Source organism: Nakaseomyces glabratus, chromosome J (assembly GCF_010111755.1).
Source record: "Nakaseomyces glabratus chromosome J, complete sequence".
NCBI classification, from domain to species: domain Eukaryota; kingdom Fungi; phylum Ascomycota; class Saccharomycetes; order Saccharomycetales; family Saccharomycetaceae; genus Nakaseomyces; species Nakaseomyces glabratus.
Genome location: NC_088960.1, coordinates 915,982 through 936,768, shown reverse-complemented (window position 1 = coordinate 936,768; position 20,787 = coordinate 915,982). Strand labels below are relative to the sequence as shown.

The following is a 20,787-nucleotide window of genomic DNA, read 5'->3' as shown; positions in this document are numbered from 1 at the left end:
AATAAAGAATAGTTGAATATTAAATTTCATGGTCGTTAAACCTTCAAGCTTTCAAATAATAAGAATATTAAAGTAAATGGCATTGCGTCTGTAAAAGAACGGTCCTAAATATCTGACATCAGTAAGACATTAGGTTGTAAATTATCGCCAGTTTTTCGTCGGCACTGAAAAAATTAAGGTTGTTTTTAATTAATTGTCTAAAATGAACAATATCGTAATCAGGCAAGATTAAAAAAAACTGATGTTCTTATAACTCATTGCTCGATGTTCATTGATGGTGCTGCGTCTGATCGTTGTCGTTTTGTGAGTACCCTGTATTTTGGCTGGTATAGGTATTACTCTGAATTAATTGTGACATATACGTGTTTATTGAATCCAGGTTACCTCTATTTCTATAAGTATTTGTTGATGATGGTGCATTACCAAGATCATATGCAGATTCCTCGTCACTTGTATCAGGTACTCCTGAGGAAAGTCTTCTGGTAACACTGTACAAACCAAAACCATTGCCTAAATCAACGAAGTCATTGTGATCATCATCAGATACCTTCACATCTAATGGAGATGGAGAAAATTCGGCTTGACCCAGTTGCGGAGATTTTGGTTTGCTGTCTTCTTCAGTCCCATTAATGGAAGACTTTCGTGAACCCAGCTTGAACTTGGAAAACAAGCCCACTTTTTTCTTTTCGACACTGTTACTTTCATTATAACTGAGGTTCTCCATTTGGGTTGAGTTTCCGCCAAACTCTTCTACACTAGCTGCAGTGGAGATAGATGGAGGACCTCTATTACATATATGTAATATCATGTCATTGCCAAAATCCATCATACTCCTATCGTTAACTGCGGGTGCTAAAGTGTTATCGGTGTTTTCACTTTGATACTTTTCATTAGAATCAACACTATGATGGGTGTTTATAGAGTCATTGCGAGGAGTTAGGTCATCACTTAGCATGTCTTCATTTACAACATTCTTACGTAGGTTTTCCTTGGTAGTTTGTTGATTTCTATCTCTATTTTGTTGCTCCTTGTGGCCATATGTTTTTTCTCTGTGTCTTATTCTCCTATTCCACTTAGCTGATACAATACCGTTGGGTGATTTTGTATATAGTTCATCTATTTCTTCCAAGGTTAGCCCTCTGGTTTCATAAACAGTGAAATATACCACCAGAATACCTAGAGCGTTCAAGCTACCCCAAATAAAATAAATCTTTGGTCCAATCAATGCTCTTCTTTCGCCCGTATCAACAATGTAAGGAGTTATGAAAGCACAAACAAAATTAATCAGCCAATTAGCTGCCGCACAGATGGCAGTACATTTGGCTCTGACTCCAAGAGGGTATAACTCGGCAGATATAACCCACACTACACCACCCCAGGTTGCCGCAAATGATGCAATGAATAAGCATATGAAAGCTATCATAACTTTATTAGCCACGACGGATTGTGTCGAGGATCCTACTATAGCGATAATGAAATTCGATAGAGTCATAATCGCACCTCCATATAGCAACACACTTCTTCTACCAAAATATTCCACCAGGAACATCCCGGGAACACTGAACCCAACATTTACTGCGTACGTTATTAATGAAACAATGTAGCTGTTTTCGACACCAGATCTATTGAAGAAACTTACACCATAGTAGAAGATAAAATTGATACCTGAAAATTGCTGGAATGCCTGAATAGCAATACCTGTAAACATTCTAAGTGTTTGTTTAGGTCTACTCTTATTCGATTTAAAACAGTCCCAGAAGGTTGTTTTGCCGAATGATGATTCGTAGTCAAATGTTGCCTTTATTTCTACAAGTTCTTCTAGTAGTCCTGAATCATGGATAGGAACTCCTCTTAAGAATGATAATGATTGTGCAGCTTTGTCTAGTTGATCTCTGAGAACATAATACCGAGGGCTTTCCGGAAGCCATAGCATACCAGCTGCTAATATATATGCCCAGACATATTGAAGACCTATGGGTATCCTATACGAGGAAGCGTCATTTCTATTATGTGTTCCTTGCGATACTGCACTTGACACCAACAAACCCCAAGTGATGGCCCACTGATAAGTTGAAATGATGGCACCTCTCAGCGATTTATGAGCAGCCTCTGCTTGATATAATGGTACAACTGCGGATACCAGGCCAACACCTAGACCAGATATAACTCTGCCTGCAATAAGTAATTGAATGTTATGTGCCCCCACCTGCAAGGAATTACCAAGTGAGAACACCACCGCTGTGCTAAACATAATTGTCTTTTTCCTGCCGTATTTATCAGATATCACCGGTGCCGACAGAGCACCTACAAAAGTGCCCAGAGATAGGAACGAAACCAATATGGCCAGCTGCTGCGCCGTGAATCCAACGTGATTTGGCGCGATATTCTCCCGCACATACCTCATGTCTACTATACTGTTTATGAGCCCCGTGTCGTAGCCAAACAGAAATCCACCAACTGCAACAAACGCACCCACCACTATAGACATCATATGCGACTGCTTCTGCGGTGGCTCCGCAAAAAGCAGAGATGCGTCGTCCACGGTAGACATCTCGTCCGATAGTATTGAGATGTCGTAGTCTATATCGTCATTACCACCCTCCGGCTCCTGGTTCTCCTCTATATCATTCTCCTCCCTCCGCTGATACTCTTGCTGCTGCGCCGCGTAGAGATTCGTAGAGTTCAACGTCATCTGGTTATCACAGCTAAGCGCTCGCTCTAGCTTTTCCCGCCGTACATCTTTCCTCCTGAACTTCCTGTTTACCACTTTGATAGCCCGAGCCAACACACCCTCTCTATCTCGGGCCACACTCTTCTCATCCTCCGATATGATCGTCATCCTATGCCAAAATCTTCCTCTATCCTAAGTCTCCAATACCCGTCAATAAGCGCCTAGTTCCAGCCATGGATGAAGAACGCTCACTAGCTAATTCCATTCCCCCCCATTGAGGGAGTCCTCTGCTTATATAGCCCTCCTCCCCAGCCCGGGCTTGGCAGGATTGACTGGACGCCGACAGAGGAGATCCCGCAGGAGACCACAGCAGTCCACCCCCCATCCTTCCCCGAAGAGATCGACGCACACCAGAGGTACGAGATGAGAGATGAAAAAAAAATAGTAGTTGTACGGCTGTTTCTAGCTCATTTGAGTCCTTTTAGATTCTCGCTGTTGTTCCTGTATCAATGGGGGGAGAAGTGAGAAAACTCCCCGCAAATTTCCATATCGGGTAACTGTGGTTGTTGGTGCGGGTGGTTGTGTGTCGATTCGGGAAGGCTATCGGGCCCTGATGGGAGGGAGGGGACAGTGATCATCTGATTACTACAGACGTGTGGTGTGCTTATCGGGGATAGCCTAATAAGGGTCCTTTGGATGCTTTGGGCTGTGCGTATGGTGCGCTATTGGCACAGCTGATTACACATGAAGTAGTTGTTTTGTACATGTATTAGAAGGTTTTATGTAGCTTTTAAATTGTATATAATGGTTTTCTATGCGGTTGCCTCGGAGATGCTGATGAGTCTCTTGACACCGGTGAGCCAGTTTCCGCCTTCTTCGGCGTGGTTGGTGGCGATGTCCTTGTGCACTTCCATGGCTTCGTGGTACTTCTTCTCCTTCAGCAGTTCGATGATGTGCAGTAGCTTGTCCACGGTTGGTTGTGACAGCAGGTTCTTCTCCAGGTGGGTGAACAGGATCTTCAGACGCTTGTCACAGTCCTTCAATTGCTTGTTGTACTCCTTTGGTGTCAATGGAGTGACACGGGCCAGCTCGCTGCTGAAGAAGTCGCGGATTGGTTGCTGCGCAGCGGAGATGCCTTGTTCGACTGCTGGGGCGGCCATGTCTATTGGTGAGATGGTGTTGCGGGCAGGGGTCTCCTGGACAGGAGGTGGGACTTGGGTCTGCGAAGCACTGGTTGGGACTGGAGCAGGCTCCCTGCTTAACTCAGATGCAATTGGTTGCGTTTGTACAGGTTTGGATGAGTCAAGGACACTGGCAGCTTCGTGGCTCAGAGTCTTCCCCTCGTGTGCCTTTTTTCTTGAGCTCATTGGTGGAGGACCCACTGGTGCCTTCTTGCTGCTCATTGGTGGTGGGGCATTCACTGGTGCCTTGGATGGAATCTGGCTGGCATATGGGTTAGCAGCGCTTGGAATACCAGCCTGTTGGGCTGGTGGCGCGTATGGATTCACTGGCTTTTGCAATGGAGTGCTTCCAACAGATTGATTTGGTGCATATGGGTTGGCAGTTGGAGCCAATGGAATGTCACTTTGTGGGGCGACAGGAGCTGGGCCGGCTTGTGTAGTCTGTGGAGCATAGATGCTGGTATGGGCCTTTGGACGGGCATTTACAACATCATCGATGTTAATCAAAGATGGTGTTCTAGATGCTCTCTTTTGTGGAGGTGGAGGAGATACCATGCTGGATGGAACTCTAGAGTTGCCTCCAGTTGGTGGGAATACGGTACCAATTGACTTTGTTGGGACAGCAGCAGCAGCTCCGTTTGTTGCAGGGGCTAATATTGGAGAAGGAGCAACAGTTACAGGTTTGGCACGCTGAGGCTTTTCCTTAACTGGTAGCGCAAGGTCATTCCAGCCATCATTTGCCTTCTTATTCAAGTGAGGCGTTTGACCAGAATAGACAGAAGGAGACTTAACTGGTGGTGCACTGCCGGCTAGATTAGGAGACATGGCGTTTTGTTCAGCAGCCATAGCCAAAGATTGTGCCGCAACATTTGAGTATGGGTTGGCTGGTGGGATGAATGAGGAGGTAACTGGAGTTGCTACTGGTACTTGCGTATGAGTTGGAGGAGCATAAGCATTGAACTTGTTGTCAGACGTACCTACGTTGGTACCTGCTGGACCGTAAGGGTTTGACTTTATACTAACTGATGCATTACGTGTTTGAGGAACTGGTACCGCTGGAGTTGGAACGGCCCCAACTGCTTGTGGTGCGTATCCACCCATTGTTTGGGCAGCAAATGGTGCAGCTGTTGGAGGCAAGTTAACAGGTTGTTTGGCGTGACCAGAAAATCCAGCTGAGGCAAGGTTCGCATGGGAGCCATATTTGCCCTTTCTAGATTGAGATTGATCGACAACCTTACCAGATGCAACCATCACTCTCTTCTTTTCTGCAATGACATACTCGTTATCTTCTGGAAGGATATCCAAAAACAATAAAGCCAAATCGAAGTTACCAGTTGCGGAAGTTATGTTGATAAATTCTAAAAATTTAGAAATTAGGGACTCGTTGGTGATCTTCTGCTTCTTTCCGACAAAGTTAGATAGAATGGTGAATCTTTCCACGAATTCGGTTAAACATTCAATATGCGCTTCGTAGATAGTTTTTTCTTGATCCTTGATCTTGTTCTCAAGAGTAGAGAACTCGTTTAGCCAAACAGTGGCAATCTTGTCTAGGGAACCTGCCGCAATGTATATGACAAGAGCATCCTGTCTGTTCTTGTTGGCCAGTAATCTATCACCCAACTGTAGCAGCTTGTTTGTTCTTTCTACCTCGTCATTAGCATGGAAGTTGTATATAGACTTGGTGATGTACTTCCATTGAGAAATGTCTAAGTTTTCGACAATATCATCCGAATTCTTCTTCGAAGAAGAAAATAAGACTCTAGATAAGCTTGATTCCTTTCCGTGAGCGGCGAAATAAGCATCCTTGACGTCTTCTTTCAATTTCTCGTCATTACAGGTGACTGCAACAACGAATGCTTCAAGAATAGAGCCGGATTTTAACAATTCAGATACAGCTTTGCTGTTGTTTCCAGACAGGATATTGTTGATAACAGATTCTTCGTTGCTGTCAATCTTAAAAGAGCCAGAAGGTTGGAAGTTGCTTTCTATCTTTTGGAAAAATTCGTCGCCGTCCTTTCCTTCTTGGTCCTTTTCTTCATCCTCCTCTTCGTCTAATTCTAATGCTTCCTTCAAGAATTCTTCTTTACCATCCATGGACAGTTTTTCAAGTAAGTTCCAGTCTTCTTCATTAGTTTCATTAACGACCTTGACGAGTCTTTGGTTGATCAGAGGTTGGAAATCCTTTGAAGCTAGTGCATTCTTTAATGTGTCGTCAGATTTTAGGTCGGTGATTTCAGGTTTGTTGACTTCGACACCTTTACCATCCTTGGTGACTTGGACCAATTTACCACCGAAGGCCCATTGGGCAGAGGCGGATTTGTTACCGTACCAGGATGGCGCTTGTAAGTGGACCACAGTGGATTTGATTTCGGCCTTTTCTTCGGATACGTGGTTCCAGAAGTCAGTTTCGGACTCTTGCTGTTTTGTCTTGGAGACTTCCTCGTCCAGAGTAGTTTCATAGTTTTGTAGAGTTTGAACCTCGATCTTCTTGCCGTCCAATGTGGCAAAGGCAAACAGGTCTGGGGCTTGTGGGGCGAACTTGGACTTGAAGCACCAGTTGCCGGTAGTGTTGTATTCTGTTAGGGCTTCACCGGATTGAGGGTTCCATAGCATTACGGAGCTGTCACGGGCACTGGACAGCAGCAAGTTTTCGTCCTGTTGGCACCAGTCTAGGGAAAGGATACCCTTGGAGTGGCCGTGTCCTTGGTTGTTTGCGGCTGACAATGTCTGCAATGGGGTGTTTGAGTTCCTTAGATCCCATACCAAGATCAATGGTTCGTTATCGTTGGAAGTAGCTGTGGCGACTCTGGTAGAGTTCAGTGGGTGCCATTCGACTGCGGAGAAGTCAGACTTCAGTCCTGTGTTTTGGGAAGTGTAACTCAAGTGGATAACCTCCTTCTTAGCCTTTAGATCCCAGATGGAGGCGAAGGAAGAGTTGCTAGCGGATGCGAATACGTGGGCTAGGGACTTGTTCCATGACAAAGAATGGATCTCGTCGATAGGGGACATGGACACGCCGGGCGTCAATGGCTGGTAGTTGGCCTTAGAGTCCAGCAGCTTGTTCAGATCCCATATGAAGATCTCCTGGGAGTTACCACCGGACAGGAGCACGTTGTTTTGCTTGCTGTTGAACTTCACGGTTCTGACCACGGTAGAATGGTTCTTGAAAGAGCCCTGTTTCTTCAACTCCTGTTTGCTACTGTTGAACTCGTAGATCTCGACGGCACCATTGTCCATAGCACCGGCGATATACTTGTTATCAGCGGACCAGTCGAGATCTTTGAACTTGGCATCTGTGGAAACAGAGTGGCTGGGCTTATCAGCATCAGTGCCTAGCAGGGACCACAACTCAAGCTTGGACTCATTAGAGAAATCAGCGTCAATGGTACCTGACGCGGTACCAGAGACCAAGTAAGGGATCCTGTCATTGGACCATGCAAAAGTGGCGGTACGCGAATACTCAGCGATTCTCACCATCTAGATTATTGGGGGTTTCTTGTTCTCTTACTATATTGTTGTCAGTCAAACTATGTTCAAGTATACCAAGATAAAGCTAAATTAAATTAAAAAGTCAACTTTAGTGATCGACCAATTGCTTCCTTGTCCCCCTTCCCTCCAGCGAGCCAGCGAGCTCAGCAAAGAGGGCACCGAGAGTCGAGAAGCCAGAATGACAAAAAGGACGGGAAAGTTTCAAAGCGGACAGGCCGAAAAGGAAAAATTTCAGAAAAAATCGAAAAAATCGAAAAAATCGAAGAAACCAGCTATTTATATCGTTATGTACATGTGATCATGTGTATTCGTTATTTGTTATGATATTATGTACGGTAATCATATGATTTTACGTGTGTAAGTATATGTATATCATTGTGGACGTTCTGAAACTTTTGTTCATGTGATCGCTATCAGGTCTTAAAGCGGTCCCCCAAGGATGCCCTTCTGTGAGAAAATAAGGGGATAACTGGTATTCAGTTCAATATATACAATGTGTGCTGGTATTATATATATATTTTAGAGGAATTTGGTGGGTGGTGGTAGGTTACAACTGGGGGAAACTTGTTTCAAGGTGTATGGTGCCATTGCCAATATTTCAAAAAAGGAACGATGTCTGAGTCGCGGTACTACAAGGAGGCGTTGGAGCAATACAAGGAGATGGTAGAGGAAGAGCAGGACGGCTCGGAGCGGGATAGCTGGGACAAGAGGATCACGGACACCGGGTGTTACGTTGAGAACTTGGCATTGCAACTGTGCCACGCGGAGACGAACGACTGGCGACAGTGTTTTCCCGAGATGGCCAAGTTCAAAGAGTGTTGGGAGTCCAACGGTAACAGGGACCGTGTCAAGACTGTTGATAGAGATTCCTAATAAGACATGGCCATTTTCAACACAAACAAAAACAACCCATTTTATAGAATCTTTCTTTGACTCTCTGTAACTTATTCTCTAGCTATTCTTGTACATACTTTTGCAATTTACTAGCTCTTCTAGAAGTTTCTATCTCATCGCATTTGTCTTTGTCATTGCACTGAAAACTCACAACAAGAGACAATTTAAAAAGGGCCTGGAAAAGATCAAAAAAAAACTGATCCGGATGCACTGCAGTTGATACAAAACATAGGATATTTAAGAAGCACTTATTCTTTGTGCTTGCAATTGTACTATAAATACAGTTCCTGCATAACCTAGCTGTACACACCGGGACAACAATGACTAGACCAAAGGCATATTTTGATATCTCAATTGGAGGTACACCAAAGGGGCGTATTGTGTTTGAGCTGTACAAGGACGTGGTTCCAAAGACTGCGGAGAACTTCTTGAAGCTATGTGAGGGTAAGAGTGGCATGGCTAAGAGTAAGCCAGATGTGCCATTGTCATATAAGGGGTCTATTTTCCACAGGGTTATCAAGGATTTCATGATCCAGTTCGGTGACTTTACAAACTTTGATGGTACCGGTGGTGAATCCATATATGGGGAGAAGTTCGAGGACGAAAACTTTGAGATAAAACACGACAAGCCATTCTTACTGTCTATGGCCAATGCTGGTCCAAACACGAATGGGTCCCAGGCGTTCATCACTTGTGTGCCAACTCCGCATTTGGATGGGAAGCACGTTGTCTTTGGTGAAGTTATCGAGGGCAAACGTCTAGTCCGCTTAATTGAGAAGCAACAGACTGAGGACGGTACAGACAAGCCTATGCATGATGTGAAAGTAGAAGGTTGTGGATTACTACCTGACGACTATGAAGTGCCAGCCGATGCAGAGCAAACGCCAACCGATGAGTTTGGTGACAACTACGAAGAATCTTTGAAGGACGACGCTAAGGTTGACTTGAAGAAAGTTGAGACTGTAATTAAGGCCATTGAAACTGTTAAGGATATTGGTACGAAACAATTTAAGGAACAAAACTACGAGGTTGCTCTGGCTAAGTATAAGAAGTGTGACAAATTCCTAAAAGAGTATTTCCCCGATGACCTAAATGAAGAAGATATGAAGAAGATAAACGACTTTAAAGTAACCGTTCCATTGAATATCGCCATTGCGGCTTTAAAATCCAAGGATTACAGATCAGTTATGGTCGCTTGTTCAGAAGTGCTATACGCTGAAGCTGCAGATGCAAAGGCAAAGGCAAAGGCTCTATACCGTCGTGGTCTTGCATATTATCATGTAAATGACACAGATATGGCTTTAGCAGACCTGGAAATGGCTACCACTTTCCAGCCTAATGATGCTGCTATTGCGAAGGCAATTAATGACACAATCAAGAAGAGGAAACAGGAAACAGAAAAGCAAAAAAAATCTTTATCCAAGATGTTCGGATAATTGATATATAGAGTAATGTCTAAATATTAAACTGGATATTAAATTTCCATTTACTATATTCTATTTAATATTGAAAAATCAGTTGATGTTTTAATCCTATAAAGTGCACAATAGCTATAGTTCTATTTAAGTAAGGGTATATCTCTGTGCAGAATAACCCCGTAGAAAGGGTGTGGCGATGAGCTCGATGATCTACTTGAAAAATGAAAGACGAAATTATTGCCAAAAAATTGCGATGAGCTAAGCTAACTATATAATTGAGACTAACCATGAATATCAATTTGGATTGACCACAGTAAGTAACATAAAAAGGTCTCAGCAAGGTATAATTATGTCAGAAGAGTATGCAGTATTGAGTGAATTACCAGTTACCTGCTCCCAGATAGATAACTGTGCTTTCTCTTTCTGGTATGAGAAATTCAAGAAGCATGTTCCTAAATCTAGGGTAATTAAACCTTTGCCAGAACAGTTTATTCAATATTTAGAACAAGATGGTATTAAACTTCCTATGTCTAGTACGGAGCTTTCGACATATACTGATGATGTAGCACGGACTGAAGACAATGAGTATAGTGATTGGGAAGGCGATGAAGACACAGCCACTGAATATGAGCCTGGTATTGAACCACTTAATGATTTCCCTGAACTACACAATCAGATAAAAGAGATCATTGTAGAGTTAGGTCCAGTGACACCAAAACTAAATTGGTCAGCACCTAAGGATGCTACGTGGATTCTACCTAATAATACTACAAAATGTAATGAGGTGAATGAAATTTATCTACTCCTAAATGCTTCTAATTATATTGTACATGATCTAAATCATGCATACGATGAATGTATTGATAAGAAGGAGGGGTTTTCCACTCCTGAATATGAACTGGTATTAAGGCAATGGTTTGCAATTAACCCGGCACTAGAGTTTAGAGTATTTGTTAAAGATGGAAAAGTGGCCGCTGTAAGTCAACGCGATTTGAATTATTATGACTACCTTGACAAATTGACAGATACATTTAAGGACCTAATTGATGAATTTGTTGAAGATGAAATGGTACCACAATTTCCAGATAAATCATTCGTTACCGACCTATACATTCCCAGGCCCTTCAACAGGGTGTTTTTGATTGATATTAATCCATTTTCTAGGAAAACTGACCCATTGTTATTCACATGGAATGAGATCATTAACATTAATGCACAACCAGATAGGGACTATGAATTGAGGCTAATTACAGAAAATAATATCGGTCGTTTTGCTTCTAAGGAGCACTCTCAAAACCATGTTCCTAAGGATGTTGTTGATGCCAGTCTAGATCCGGAAAGGATTCGTGAGCTAAGTCAGAAATGGTCTGAGCTATTGCTTCAACAGGAAAAAGAGTCAAGCGACGAGGAAAAGTAGCTGGTACGCAATGATTCCCCAGATTTTGTTTTTCATGTATTTCACCTTCATCTGCAATTTTATGTTTTTTGTGGTAAAACACTAATTATGTCATTTGTAAGCGCGATCACAAAACTATTGAAAAACCTACTGCGACTAATCGGTAAAATTTTAATTGTAGTAGTTGATTTTGAAGTTTTTTATTGCTCTGTATTTATGGCGATTGGTTATATTTGATTGTACAGTGATTAATGCTCTATGAGCAACAAGTACAAAAAGAATATATCTGAAGGACAGTCAACAAGCCATGGCAAAACAATTGAAACTATTGATAATAATTAGATTTCTACTTTCGATTAATTTCTCGAGAGGAATAGACTTACATAAACCTGAAACTCCTGTTAGATGTTCCATTCGGGATGGTAGCTGTCCTGCTGAGTGGCCATGTTGTTCGCCTTATGGAGTCTGTGGCAGTGGTCCAACATGTATTGGAGGGTGTAATCCACAGTATTCTTTCAGAGAGGATAGCTGTGTTCCGAGTCCTGTACTGATCCCATATAACGCTATAGAGTTTTCAACTGAAGGGACTAAATTGATTCGAATAGCTTCAGGTAATTTACAGAAAGGAGATGCCTTCTTGAAAAAGGGTGCTAGAATGAAGGAAAGAGAAATGGAACTAAAGAGAAATAAAATGATTCATTTCTCAGACTTTTTGATTACTGAGGATGCAACAGAAGCAAATAAAATGTTGATGGACTATGACTTCATATACAGTGGAATGACGCAGATGGATCCGACTACATCGGAGATTCAGCTTACAATGCCAAAGAGGAGTACAGGCAGTCTAGTAGCATCAGTGAGGTCATTCTTATATGGAAAAGTATCTGTTACAATGAAAACAGCACGATCTGGTGGTGTAATTACTGCCCTTGTATTGATGTCTGCGGTGGGCGATGAGTTGGATTTCGAGTTTGTAGGAAGCGAACTGAACCAAGTTCAAACAAATCACTACTATCAAGGTGAATTGGATTTTACAAAGATGAAAAAGCATGAAATTAAGGATAATACCTGGCTTAACTATCATAACTTTGAGATATTTTGGACTGAGGATAAAGTGGATTGGGTAATTGATGGTGTAGTAGTAAGAACTTTATACAAAAAAGATACTTGGGATCCGAATGCGAAAGTATACAAATTTCCGGATTCGCCTATGAGGTTGGAAATAGCAATTTGGCCTGGTGGTTCAGAAAAGAATGAAATTGGAACAATAATGTGGGCTGGAGGTCTGGTCGATTGGGATAATCCACCTGACATGTTAGAAAAAGGTTATTTTTCTGCTAATGTCAAAGTAATCAGAATTGAACCCTCTGCGAATAGACACTTACCTAGGATATATCATTGTTTGACTAGGAAGTCTCACAAGGACATAAACGATTTGACTTCAAGAGACCTGTCAATGGCAACATTTTACTATAACTCCTCGAGGGACAATAGATATAATGAGAACTCACTAGAATGGGATTGTTTCAACGACATTTATTTAAGTAACAGTAGTTCTTCTGGAACAGACCTATATTATGGTAATAAAGGAAAGCAAACGAACTCTCTTGAGAAAAGCCCCAATTCAGAATATTCTAATGAAAATGACAGCGAAGAAATAAACGTTGAGGAATGGTACAGGAGAAGTATGATGTTTAGACCAAAGAGACAAAAATCTTCTGCAGCTCACAAAACTAAAAGCTCGACATTACCATTAATTATCTTCCTAATTATATCATTATTTATCAAGTAAATTATCGAGTAATTTCCAGAAGAAGTTATTAGGTAGAAAACAGTGAACTTCTTTTTCATATTCAAAGTAATGATTTAATAAAATTCACTAATGAAACAATGTATAAATCAAATTCACTTTTACTGATATATATTGTAGCTGTCAGAATAGTCCATGCTTTTACACTTTCTATATATCTTTTGTAATCTGATTATGAGCCGAGATGATTCGCGAAAACTTCGCGATGAGACCAAAAACACAAATAAATAAGAATCTATTGTCGATTGTTACTCATTAACTTTTACTAAGAGAAAATCATAAATAGATAGTGTGAACCAGTATATTTGACGTTTTATTAGACTGCGAATATCGCACATTTGGGGCCTCTTACCGTTTTATTAGTGTTAACGCTAATTGAATCAGACAGGAGTAGGAAAAACAGCCCAGAACTATAAAAGTAAGGTAAAAGAGCAGTTTTATTTGCCTTGCTCATATACAGTAAACATGACTGGAGAGATTATAACTATCCAAGTGGGTCAATGTGGTAATCATGTTGGCAAATACTTTTGGAACCAATTATTAAAGGAGCACGGTATAGACAAAGATGGCTACAGTAAATATAATGACGATCTAACACATATTCGTGAAGATGATACGAATCCATTCTTCAAGCAAATAACAAATAACAGATATGTCCCAAGGGCAATTATGATAGATCTTGAGCCAGCTGCAGTAACCGATGTACAAAGCTCATTCAATGACCTTTTTAACCCCAGAAACACTTGGGTATCTTCTGAAGGTTTAGGTGCAGGTAATTCTTGGTCAACTGGTTATGACCGTGGAGTACAGAATCAGGATAGAATTATGGATATAATAGATCGTGAATTGGATTCTACAGACAATTTCGAAGGATTTCAATTGCTTCATTCTGTTGCCGGAGGAACAGGGTCAGGGTTGGGATCTAGTTTATTAGAGGCTTTAACAGATCGATATTCAAAAAGTTTTATTACAACATATTCAGTATTCCCCAGTAAGCAATCTGAAGTTGTGGTGGGACCTTACAATACTGTGCTAACTCTAAGGAGATTATGCGAAGACGCCGATGCATCAATTATATTTGACAATAATGCATTACTAAATTTAACAGCAAGAACATTCCGTGATCCTAATACAAGCTATGAGCACACTAATCAACTAATATCGTCAGCACTTTCCTCGATAACCAATTCGTTAAGGTTTCCGAGTTATATGTACAATTCAATGGCTAGTATCTTTTCCACACTGATTCCAACACCGGAATTACACTTTCTAACACCCAATTTCACACCATTTACTCCTGATTATATCATTGGCGGTCAAAGATATAAAAAAAATACGGCATATGATGTACTGTTGGATCTGTTAGATCCTTTCAATTCCTTGGTTACTCAAAGATCTGACATGGTTACACATTTTAACGTATTTAGTACAGTGATAGGTGAAGTAGATCAGAACCATATCTTGAGAGCTCTTCCGAAAATGCAACAACGGCTAAATATGCCATCTTGGTCAACATCGGCTCTCAACGTAAACATAGGAAGAAGATCACCTTATTTACCTCCGTTGGAGTCGCGAGAAAATAGCGTAAGTGGTTTGATGCTATCTAACACGTCAGCAATTACTTCAGTCTTTGAACGTTCTGCATCAGCATTTGACAAACTGTTTTACAAAGGTGCTTTCTTGAACCAGTTTGAGTCAGGACAGTTATTTCAAAATGGCCTTGATGAGTTCGTAGAATCCAGAGAGGTTATTACCAGAATGATGGAAGAATATTCTAACGCTGAACAAGATACATACTTAGATGATATTCTAAATGAGGATGATATCATGATAGGCGGTTTTGATAATGAAGGCGATAGCTAGCGTGTGTCTACAAGATCAAAAGTATAGATCTGTTATTGGCATAAAACAACATATAATTGCATGTTAAATATGTACCTGCTGGATGGCAAAATTGTATTATTAATAGTAATAATTATCGAGAATATGTATCTGTTTCGATTATCATCAGTAAGCCTGAAAGTACTATATATCTCTTTTGCAATGTAGTACAAGGACTTGTTGTACTAATTTATACTTAATTAACAAAATCGACGGGTTGTAACATCGTAGTATGTTCGTATCGTATTGTGGAATAATGTCAAGTTGATAGTCATTATGAGTATTTGGCACATTAATAACCTATATAAGTAAGCACACATTTCAGAGGACTAAACCTATGAGCCGGTTAATAGTTCAAGGAGTACCTCAATGCATGGTAGAGTTGATACTCAATCGAATGAACATCCAGGTTTTCTTAGGTCTATTCGAGTTAGAATTTGACGGATCTTGAGGAATATTAAATGAGTGACTTAAACACAGTTTATGAGCACATAAGGCGTGCTGAGCAGAAATGTCGAAGTGGTGACTTAAGTGATGCATTGGATTTGTATGTAAGCGCATTGGAAGGCCTCGATTTAAAATCTCCGAATTTTGATTTACAAGGATTGGATGATACTATTATTGAAGCGGTAAAGCTGCTAAGAGATGATATTCAATTACGGATAAAGGAATTACAAATTTGTGTAATTGAGTCATCAAAAGATGAGAAGGATAGCAAAAATAACAAAGCGTCAATGGCTCTAGTTCAATCTTCTGCAGGTAATAACAATAACCTAGCAGCATCAAAATATTGGGACAGCACTAGAAATATCACTGACATAACATCTAGTACATTCATTGATCCTTATACCAGTTCTATGTTAAGTAAACTACAAAATTCTATGGTGGATTTAATCAAAGAGGCTAAGAATCAAAAGACAGACGTAAATGATCTGGTTTCAACTGCTCTATTCCAAATTGACCAATTTAAAAAGGAAATGCTTATCTATGAACAGCGTAGAACAAGAGAATACCAAATAAAAGTTGAACACCTAAATAAGGATGTTAAGAAACTCTCTTCGCAGAATTCAAAATTGAAGGAAAGATGGGACAGTTTAGTTGAAAGTGCTAGGCAACGGAAAAACCGCCAACAAGGACTGTAATTGAATTTGTATATTTTATCTGCCTTTTTATTCAACATTTGGGGATGTTCAAACCATATCAGAATGACGAATACGAGTGGCGATATAACCTATTTTGACAGACGCTACTGTTATTCAACTGCCGTTATTTGACTATTTTCCTAACTCACTATTAACGGAAATATATGCGGGTAACTATTAGAAGTGAAAAATTTCTGGGAAAACGAATTTCTTGCGATGAGCTTATATTTTAGCGATGAGATAGGTGAAGTCTTACTTTAAGACGGCTTTATGAGAGCGAATAGTAAAGTTTTACTATTAGTTTAGCTGTAAATCTGATTAGTTAAGTACACCAACTAATTTAAGGTATACTAGTACTGACTTAAAAGTAATGGCCGGTTCTCAATTAAAAGAGCTGAAAGCCACTTTAAAGGCACATGGCTTAACGGGCCAAACCAATGTTAAAAAGTCCAAGAAAGGTAAAAGAGAGGCAAAGAAGTATGATCATGAGGAAAAGGCAAGGACTATTGCCAAGATTCGTGACAGATTCAACCCATTTGAAGTAAAGACAACAAAGAATAAGCGTAAAGGTGGTGATCCAGGCTTACTAAACTCCGATAGAGTAGCTGTAGGTAAGCCTGGTATATCAAAGCAGATCGGTGAAGAAGCCAGACGTAGGGCGTTTGAAGCCAAAAAATTGATGAAGAAAAGAAAAGGTGGTGTGATTGATAAAAGATTTGGTGAGAGAGATAAGACACTTACCGAGGAGGAAAAGATGCTGGAACGTTTCACAAGAGAAAGACAAGCTGGTTCTCAACGGAAGAAAAATCTATTTAATCTAGAAGATGATGATGAAGATGGACCTATTGAGTTAGATATGTTTGGTAATAAACTAACTCATCTCGGTGAATCATTGTCGTTAGCGGATGATCTTAATGTGCAAGCAGAAGATACGGAAGATTTAGAAGAAGGACAACCTCAAAGGAAGAAGACAAAACTAGAAGTCATGAAAGAAATTATAGCAAAATCGAAATTCCATAAGCAGGAAAGGCAAGCCGCTCAAAGAAAGTTGGAAGACAATATCGATGAACTGGATGAAGATTTCGATGATGTTATGGCAGAGTTAATGACTACTCAAACTCTCAAGCAGGATGACATTGAAGTCCCAGCAGAAGAGAAAGATTATGATATTAAGGTTAAGGAATTGAATCTTGAAAAAAGAGCGGCCCCGGCTGACAGAACAAAGACTGAAGAAGAATTACAAAAAGAAGCTGAGGAGAGGAGACAGAAGCTTGAGGAACAGAGATTGAACCGTATGCAAGGTATGTTGGAAGATGAAGAGGGTGAAGAAAGAGGTGTAGAAGACCTGGATGATGGCTTTTGGGGTAGTGACAGTGAGGTAGAAGAGGGTGAAAATATAGCGAACTCTGATGAAGATATAGAAGTTGAAAGTAGCAGCGAAGAAGCTATATCATACAAATCGAAGAAATTGGTTGCAATTTCATGTCCTCAAACACACCCAGAATTCTTAAACGATTTAAAAGGGCTATCACTACTTGAACAGCCAATTCATGTAAAGGCTATTATTAAAGCATATCAGCCCAAGCTTGCTGAAGGTAATAAGGTTAAACTGGCAAATTTTTCCAAAGTTCTACTTAAGCATATGATATATCTCGCCAATCAGAGGTATGATAAAGACTTGATCAAATTTGACAAGACCCAAAATGAATTTTTAATTATCTTGAAGCGATTATCGGAAAAATATAATCAAGCTATCTCTGAAGTTAGTAGGGAATACATTCTTGACATTCAGGAAAGGTTCAAAAAGCAGAATTTTCATGCATTGAATAATGGAGACATTCTTTTTTTCATAATTGTCGGTGTCTTATTTTCCACATCTGATCAATACCATTTGGTCGTAACTCCTGCACAGATAATATTATGTGAATTTTTAGAGCAAATCAGATTTAAATCTCTGAAAAGAATTGCTGTCGGTTCTGTGTTATTAAGAATCATTCTTCAGTATCAAAGGCTATCGAAAAGGTATATTCCTGAAACTGTTTATTTCTTGCAAAAAGCGTTGCTTTCTCTAGTTGTAAATCCAGATGATATTGAAAGTGACATGACACTACCTATCAGGTTAGATACGTTTGACTGCGGACTAAAGTTAAAAGAGCCATCTCTTCCTGATGACGCAGTAGTTCATTTGCATGAGCTATTTACAAAATCTACAACAAATGAGGAAGACTTGAAAATAAATGTATTAAGTAACTTATTTGAGGACTTAGAGAAGCTGATAGGAAGTCACTGGAATAATGAAGCGGCATTCCCTGAAATTTGTGAAATTTTTGAACCAATACTGTCTGTATACAAAGTTAGATATCCATCTATTACAACTGTTGAGTCTATTGAAGAGAAGATAAAGAGAATGAAGAAGCTCAATAAACATTATCCTCTTGCTTTACAAGCACACAGACCAACAGCCATTCCATCATACGCGCCAAAGTTTGAAGAGAACTTCAATCCTGCAAAGAAGTCATATGATACTGACGTTGCTAGAAATGAGGTGAATAAGATGAAGGCTCAATTGAAAAAGGAACGTAAATTCGTAATGAAGGAATTGCGTAAGGACACTAAATTCGAGGCTAGACAAAGAATTGACGAGAAGAAGAAGGAAGCAGAAGCATATCATTCTAAGATGTCTAATATTATCAACACAATTAATACAGAAGAGGGTGCAGAGAAGAATAAATACGAGAGAGAGAAGAGGTTACGTGCCGGGAAAAAATAAGCGGCCGTTTTATATCATATATTGTTTTCGTAGTACTTTTTTTAAACCATTCAATTTATGCATGAGAATTTGTATTTGACAATTATTGTTTATTATATTATGAAGATGCATTTACGAATTATTTATTACTTAAAGGTTTAGAGGAACATATAGAAAAAAAGCCCTCCTAACTAGTGTAAACCAAGGATACTTCCCTATTGGGTGCTTCCAATATTCACACCATGCAATTATCGTGACTACTGAATTCATTTATATGGTTAATAAATTTCTGACATATCGTCTGAAGAAACTCTACCTAAGAACTTCGTAACCAGTATTGAAACTTGATGATATTGTGGTTGACTATACTTCGTCCAAATTGCTTGGTGGCTTTCTTCATAATTCTGGCAGTTGTCTAAGATAAGTGTAGCCAGAGGATAAAGCTGTTCGTGAGTATAGCCCGAATAGTAGACATGTTTAAGGGTCCACTCTTCGTAACCTAATATTATTCTACTTAAAAAGTAGGCACCAGCTGCAAGCCAGCTTGGTAGTGCACTGATTAAAGAGGATTCCATTAGTGTGGTTTCTAGCAAATACTTAGCTAGATTTCTAGTTCGGTATTCATAATCATCTGCTTTACTTATTCTCCGCAAGAACGACATAGGACCTGGCCAGCTAACTTCGAAGTCTAGTGCATCAATCATATATTTTTCAGCTTCTATGATGTCATCCCTGGAATAAGTATTGTCTACCATATAGACTATATCCTTTATAGTAGGGCAATTGATTTCCTCGTATTTGGATGCTATCAGTAATGCAGTAGCACTAACTAGTTGGAATCTGTTAAGTGTAATATTCTTTCTTGATAAAAATCTGTCGATGATGTTAATAGTTAGATATAGTGTTTCAGGAAGTAATTGGAACCTCTCGTGAACCTGCACAATCCAGTCAATCACAGTCTTTCTATATTCCCATTTCAATTCCGGTTGGCCTGCCATGTAGTACGGATTTGGTCTATATTTTAATTCAAGCTTTCTCATGTAACGAAAAATATCACTACCATACTCCGTTACCATAACAGCATCAAATGTATCATCATCCTCCATATCTGGAGTTGCTCTATAGTATTCTTTAAATGCTCTATCAAGAGTATCTTGTATTTCATCATTAAATATTGGTGAGAGTGGCTCCACAAAATTCTCAAAGTCGTGTTCAAATTCTTCTAGTTGCTCCCTCAAGGAGTCCTCTTGTACAATATCTAAATCTGACAGATCATCCTGATCTATAAATATGTGATCAGTTTCTTTTCCTGGTTCGTTTTCAACATTGGCATATCCTGAGTTGATTTGATTTACTAAACCGATATCTTGGTCATTACTATGATTAAAAGCTTGGTCAATGTTTTTATTCTCTCCATCGGCAGTGTAATTTGATAAATATGCTGGAATATCCTTAATTGTTTTTGAAGTATGAATTCTGTTCACTTTTTGTGATGTCAAATCAGTCAAAGCCCTTCTTTGTCTTTGGTCCATTCTTGAAGTGTTCACTGTTGAAGCCATATTTTGGCTTGCATTTTCAACGTCCCTAAACATATCTTCAGTATTATTCATAAACGTGGGTGTACTTTATTTCTGATAGTTATTATGGTAATATGGTTTCACTCTTGTCCAGTAGTTTAAAATATTTTTCGATTTATTAAATCTACAGCGATCACAAAACAAGCACTGACTTCTCTATTCTAAATATGTTCTCAACTAAATAGCAAATCTGCAATTTTTGAACTGGGATAATCGTTGAATTGTGGTAACTAATATTCAATATAGTCTTGACAGAGTTGTGAAAGTTGTTTCTAAGACTATTGTAATCAAAGGTTTATCAGTAGTTAGATATAGACAATTAAAATCAAAAGTAGAAGAATGGTTCCAATATTATTTTTTTTTGAATTCTAAATGAGAATATACTGTGTAGTGCCAGAAATGTATTGGAACTTTCAATTGTTTATTGTGCAGAAGGATTTGCTTTAATTGCTATTGTTTCTTTTTTTCACAATTCCTTTTTGTTATTGTTCAGTGGTCAAAAACTATAATACCTACTTATTAGATCCATAGAGCTAAAACACAAGCTTTTCATTTCCATTCAATCTTAGTTATCTGATG

General features: G+C 39.6%; 10 protein-coding genes across 10 annotated transcripts; 7 read left to right on the top strand and 3 right to left on the bottom strand.

Annotated features, from left to right (window-relative positions):
* Positions 1–268: 268 nt before the first annotated feature.
* Positions 269–2,839, bottom strand: SNF3 (glucose sensor; the record flags this gene model as incomplete). Its single annotated transcript, XM_448101.1, has 1 exon — positions 269–2,839. One exon carries the CDS (start codon positions 2,837–2,839, stop codon positions 269–271), a length of 2,571 nt encoding a protein of 856 aa, XP_448101.1.
* A 644-nt stretch (positions 2,840–3,483) lies between these two features.
* SEC31 (Sec31p) lies at positions 3,484–7,329 on the bottom strand (the record flags this gene model as incomplete). The annotated part of the gene is made up of 1 exon (XM_448100.1): positions 3,484–7,329. The coding sequence occupies one exon, from the start codon at positions 7,327–7,329 to the stop codon at positions 3,484–3,486; it is 3,846 nt and encodes a 1,281-aa protein (XP_448100.1).
* A 624-nt stretch (positions 7,330–7,953) lies between these two features.
* COA4 (Coa4p) lies at positions 7,954–8,214 on the top strand (the record flags this gene model as incomplete). Its single annotated transcript, XM_448099.1, has 1 exon — positions 7,954–8,214. The coding sequence occupies one exon, from the start codon at positions 7,954–7,956 to the stop codon at positions 8,212–8,214; it is 261 nt and encodes an 86-aa protein (XP_448099.1).
* A 341-nt stretch (positions 8,215–8,555) lies between these two features.
* On the top strand, positions 8,556–9,671 carry CPR6 (peptidylprolyl isomerase CPR6; the record flags this gene model as incomplete). The annotated part of the gene is made up of 1 exon (XM_448098.1): positions 8,556–9,671. One exon carries the CDS (start codon positions 8,556–8,558, stop codon positions 9,669–9,671), a length of 1,116 nt encoding a protein of 371 aa, XP_448098.1.
* A 331-nt stretch (positions 9,672–10,002) lies between these two features.
* On the top strand, positions 10,003–11,070 carry CDC123 (cell proliferation protein CDC123; the record flags this gene model as incomplete). Its single annotated transcript, XM_448097.1, has 1 exon — positions 10,003–11,070. One exon carries the CDS (start codon positions 10,003–10,005, stop codon positions 11,068–11,070), a length of 1,068 nt encoding a protein of 355 aa, XP_448097.1.
* Positions 11,071–11,356: 286 nt separating this feature from the next.
* On the top strand, positions 11,357–12,841 carry CRR1 (putative glycosylase; the record flags this gene model as incomplete). Its single annotated transcript, XM_448096.1, has 1 exon — positions 11,357–12,841. One exon carries the CDS (start codon positions 11,357–11,359, stop codon positions 12,839–12,841), a length of 1,485 nt encoding a protein of 494 aa, XP_448096.1.
* A 483-nt stretch (positions 12,842–13,324) lies between these two features.
* On the top strand, positions 13,325–14,722 carry TUB4 (gamma-tubulin; the record flags this gene model as incomplete). Its single annotated transcript, XM_448095.1, has 1 exon — positions 13,325–14,722. One exon carries the CDS (start codon positions 13,325–13,327, stop codon positions 14,720–14,722), a length of 1,398 nt encoding a protein of 465 aa, XP_448095.1.
* A 479-nt stretch (positions 14,723–15,201) lies between these two features.
* On the top strand, positions 15,202–15,882 carry ATG38 (Atg38p; the record flags this gene model as incomplete). The annotated part of the gene is made up of 1 exon (XM_448094.1): positions 15,202–15,882. One exon carries the CDS (start codon positions 15,202–15,204, stop codon positions 15,880–15,882), a length of 681 nt encoding a protein of 226 aa, XP_448094.1.
* A 370-nt stretch (positions 15,883–16,252) lies between these two features.
* Positions 16,253–18,652, top strand: NOP14 (snoRNA-binding rRNA-processing protein NOP14; the record flags this gene model as incomplete). Its single annotated transcript, XM_448093.1, has 1 exon — positions 16,253–18,652. The coding sequence occupies one exon, from the start codon at positions 16,253–16,255 to the stop codon at positions 18,650–18,652; it is 2,400 nt and encodes a 799-aa protein (XP_448093.1).
* A 257-nt stretch (positions 18,653–18,909) lies between these two features.
* CLB4 (B-type cyclin CLB4) lies at positions 18,910–20,241 on the bottom strand (the record flags this gene model as incomplete). The annotated part of the gene is made up of 1 exon (XM_448092.1): positions 18,910–20,241. The coding sequence occupies one exon, from the start codon at positions 20,239–20,241 to the stop codon at positions 18,910–18,912; it is 1,332 nt and encodes a 443-aa protein (XP_448092.1).
* Positions 20,242–20,787: the final 546 nt, after the last annotated feature.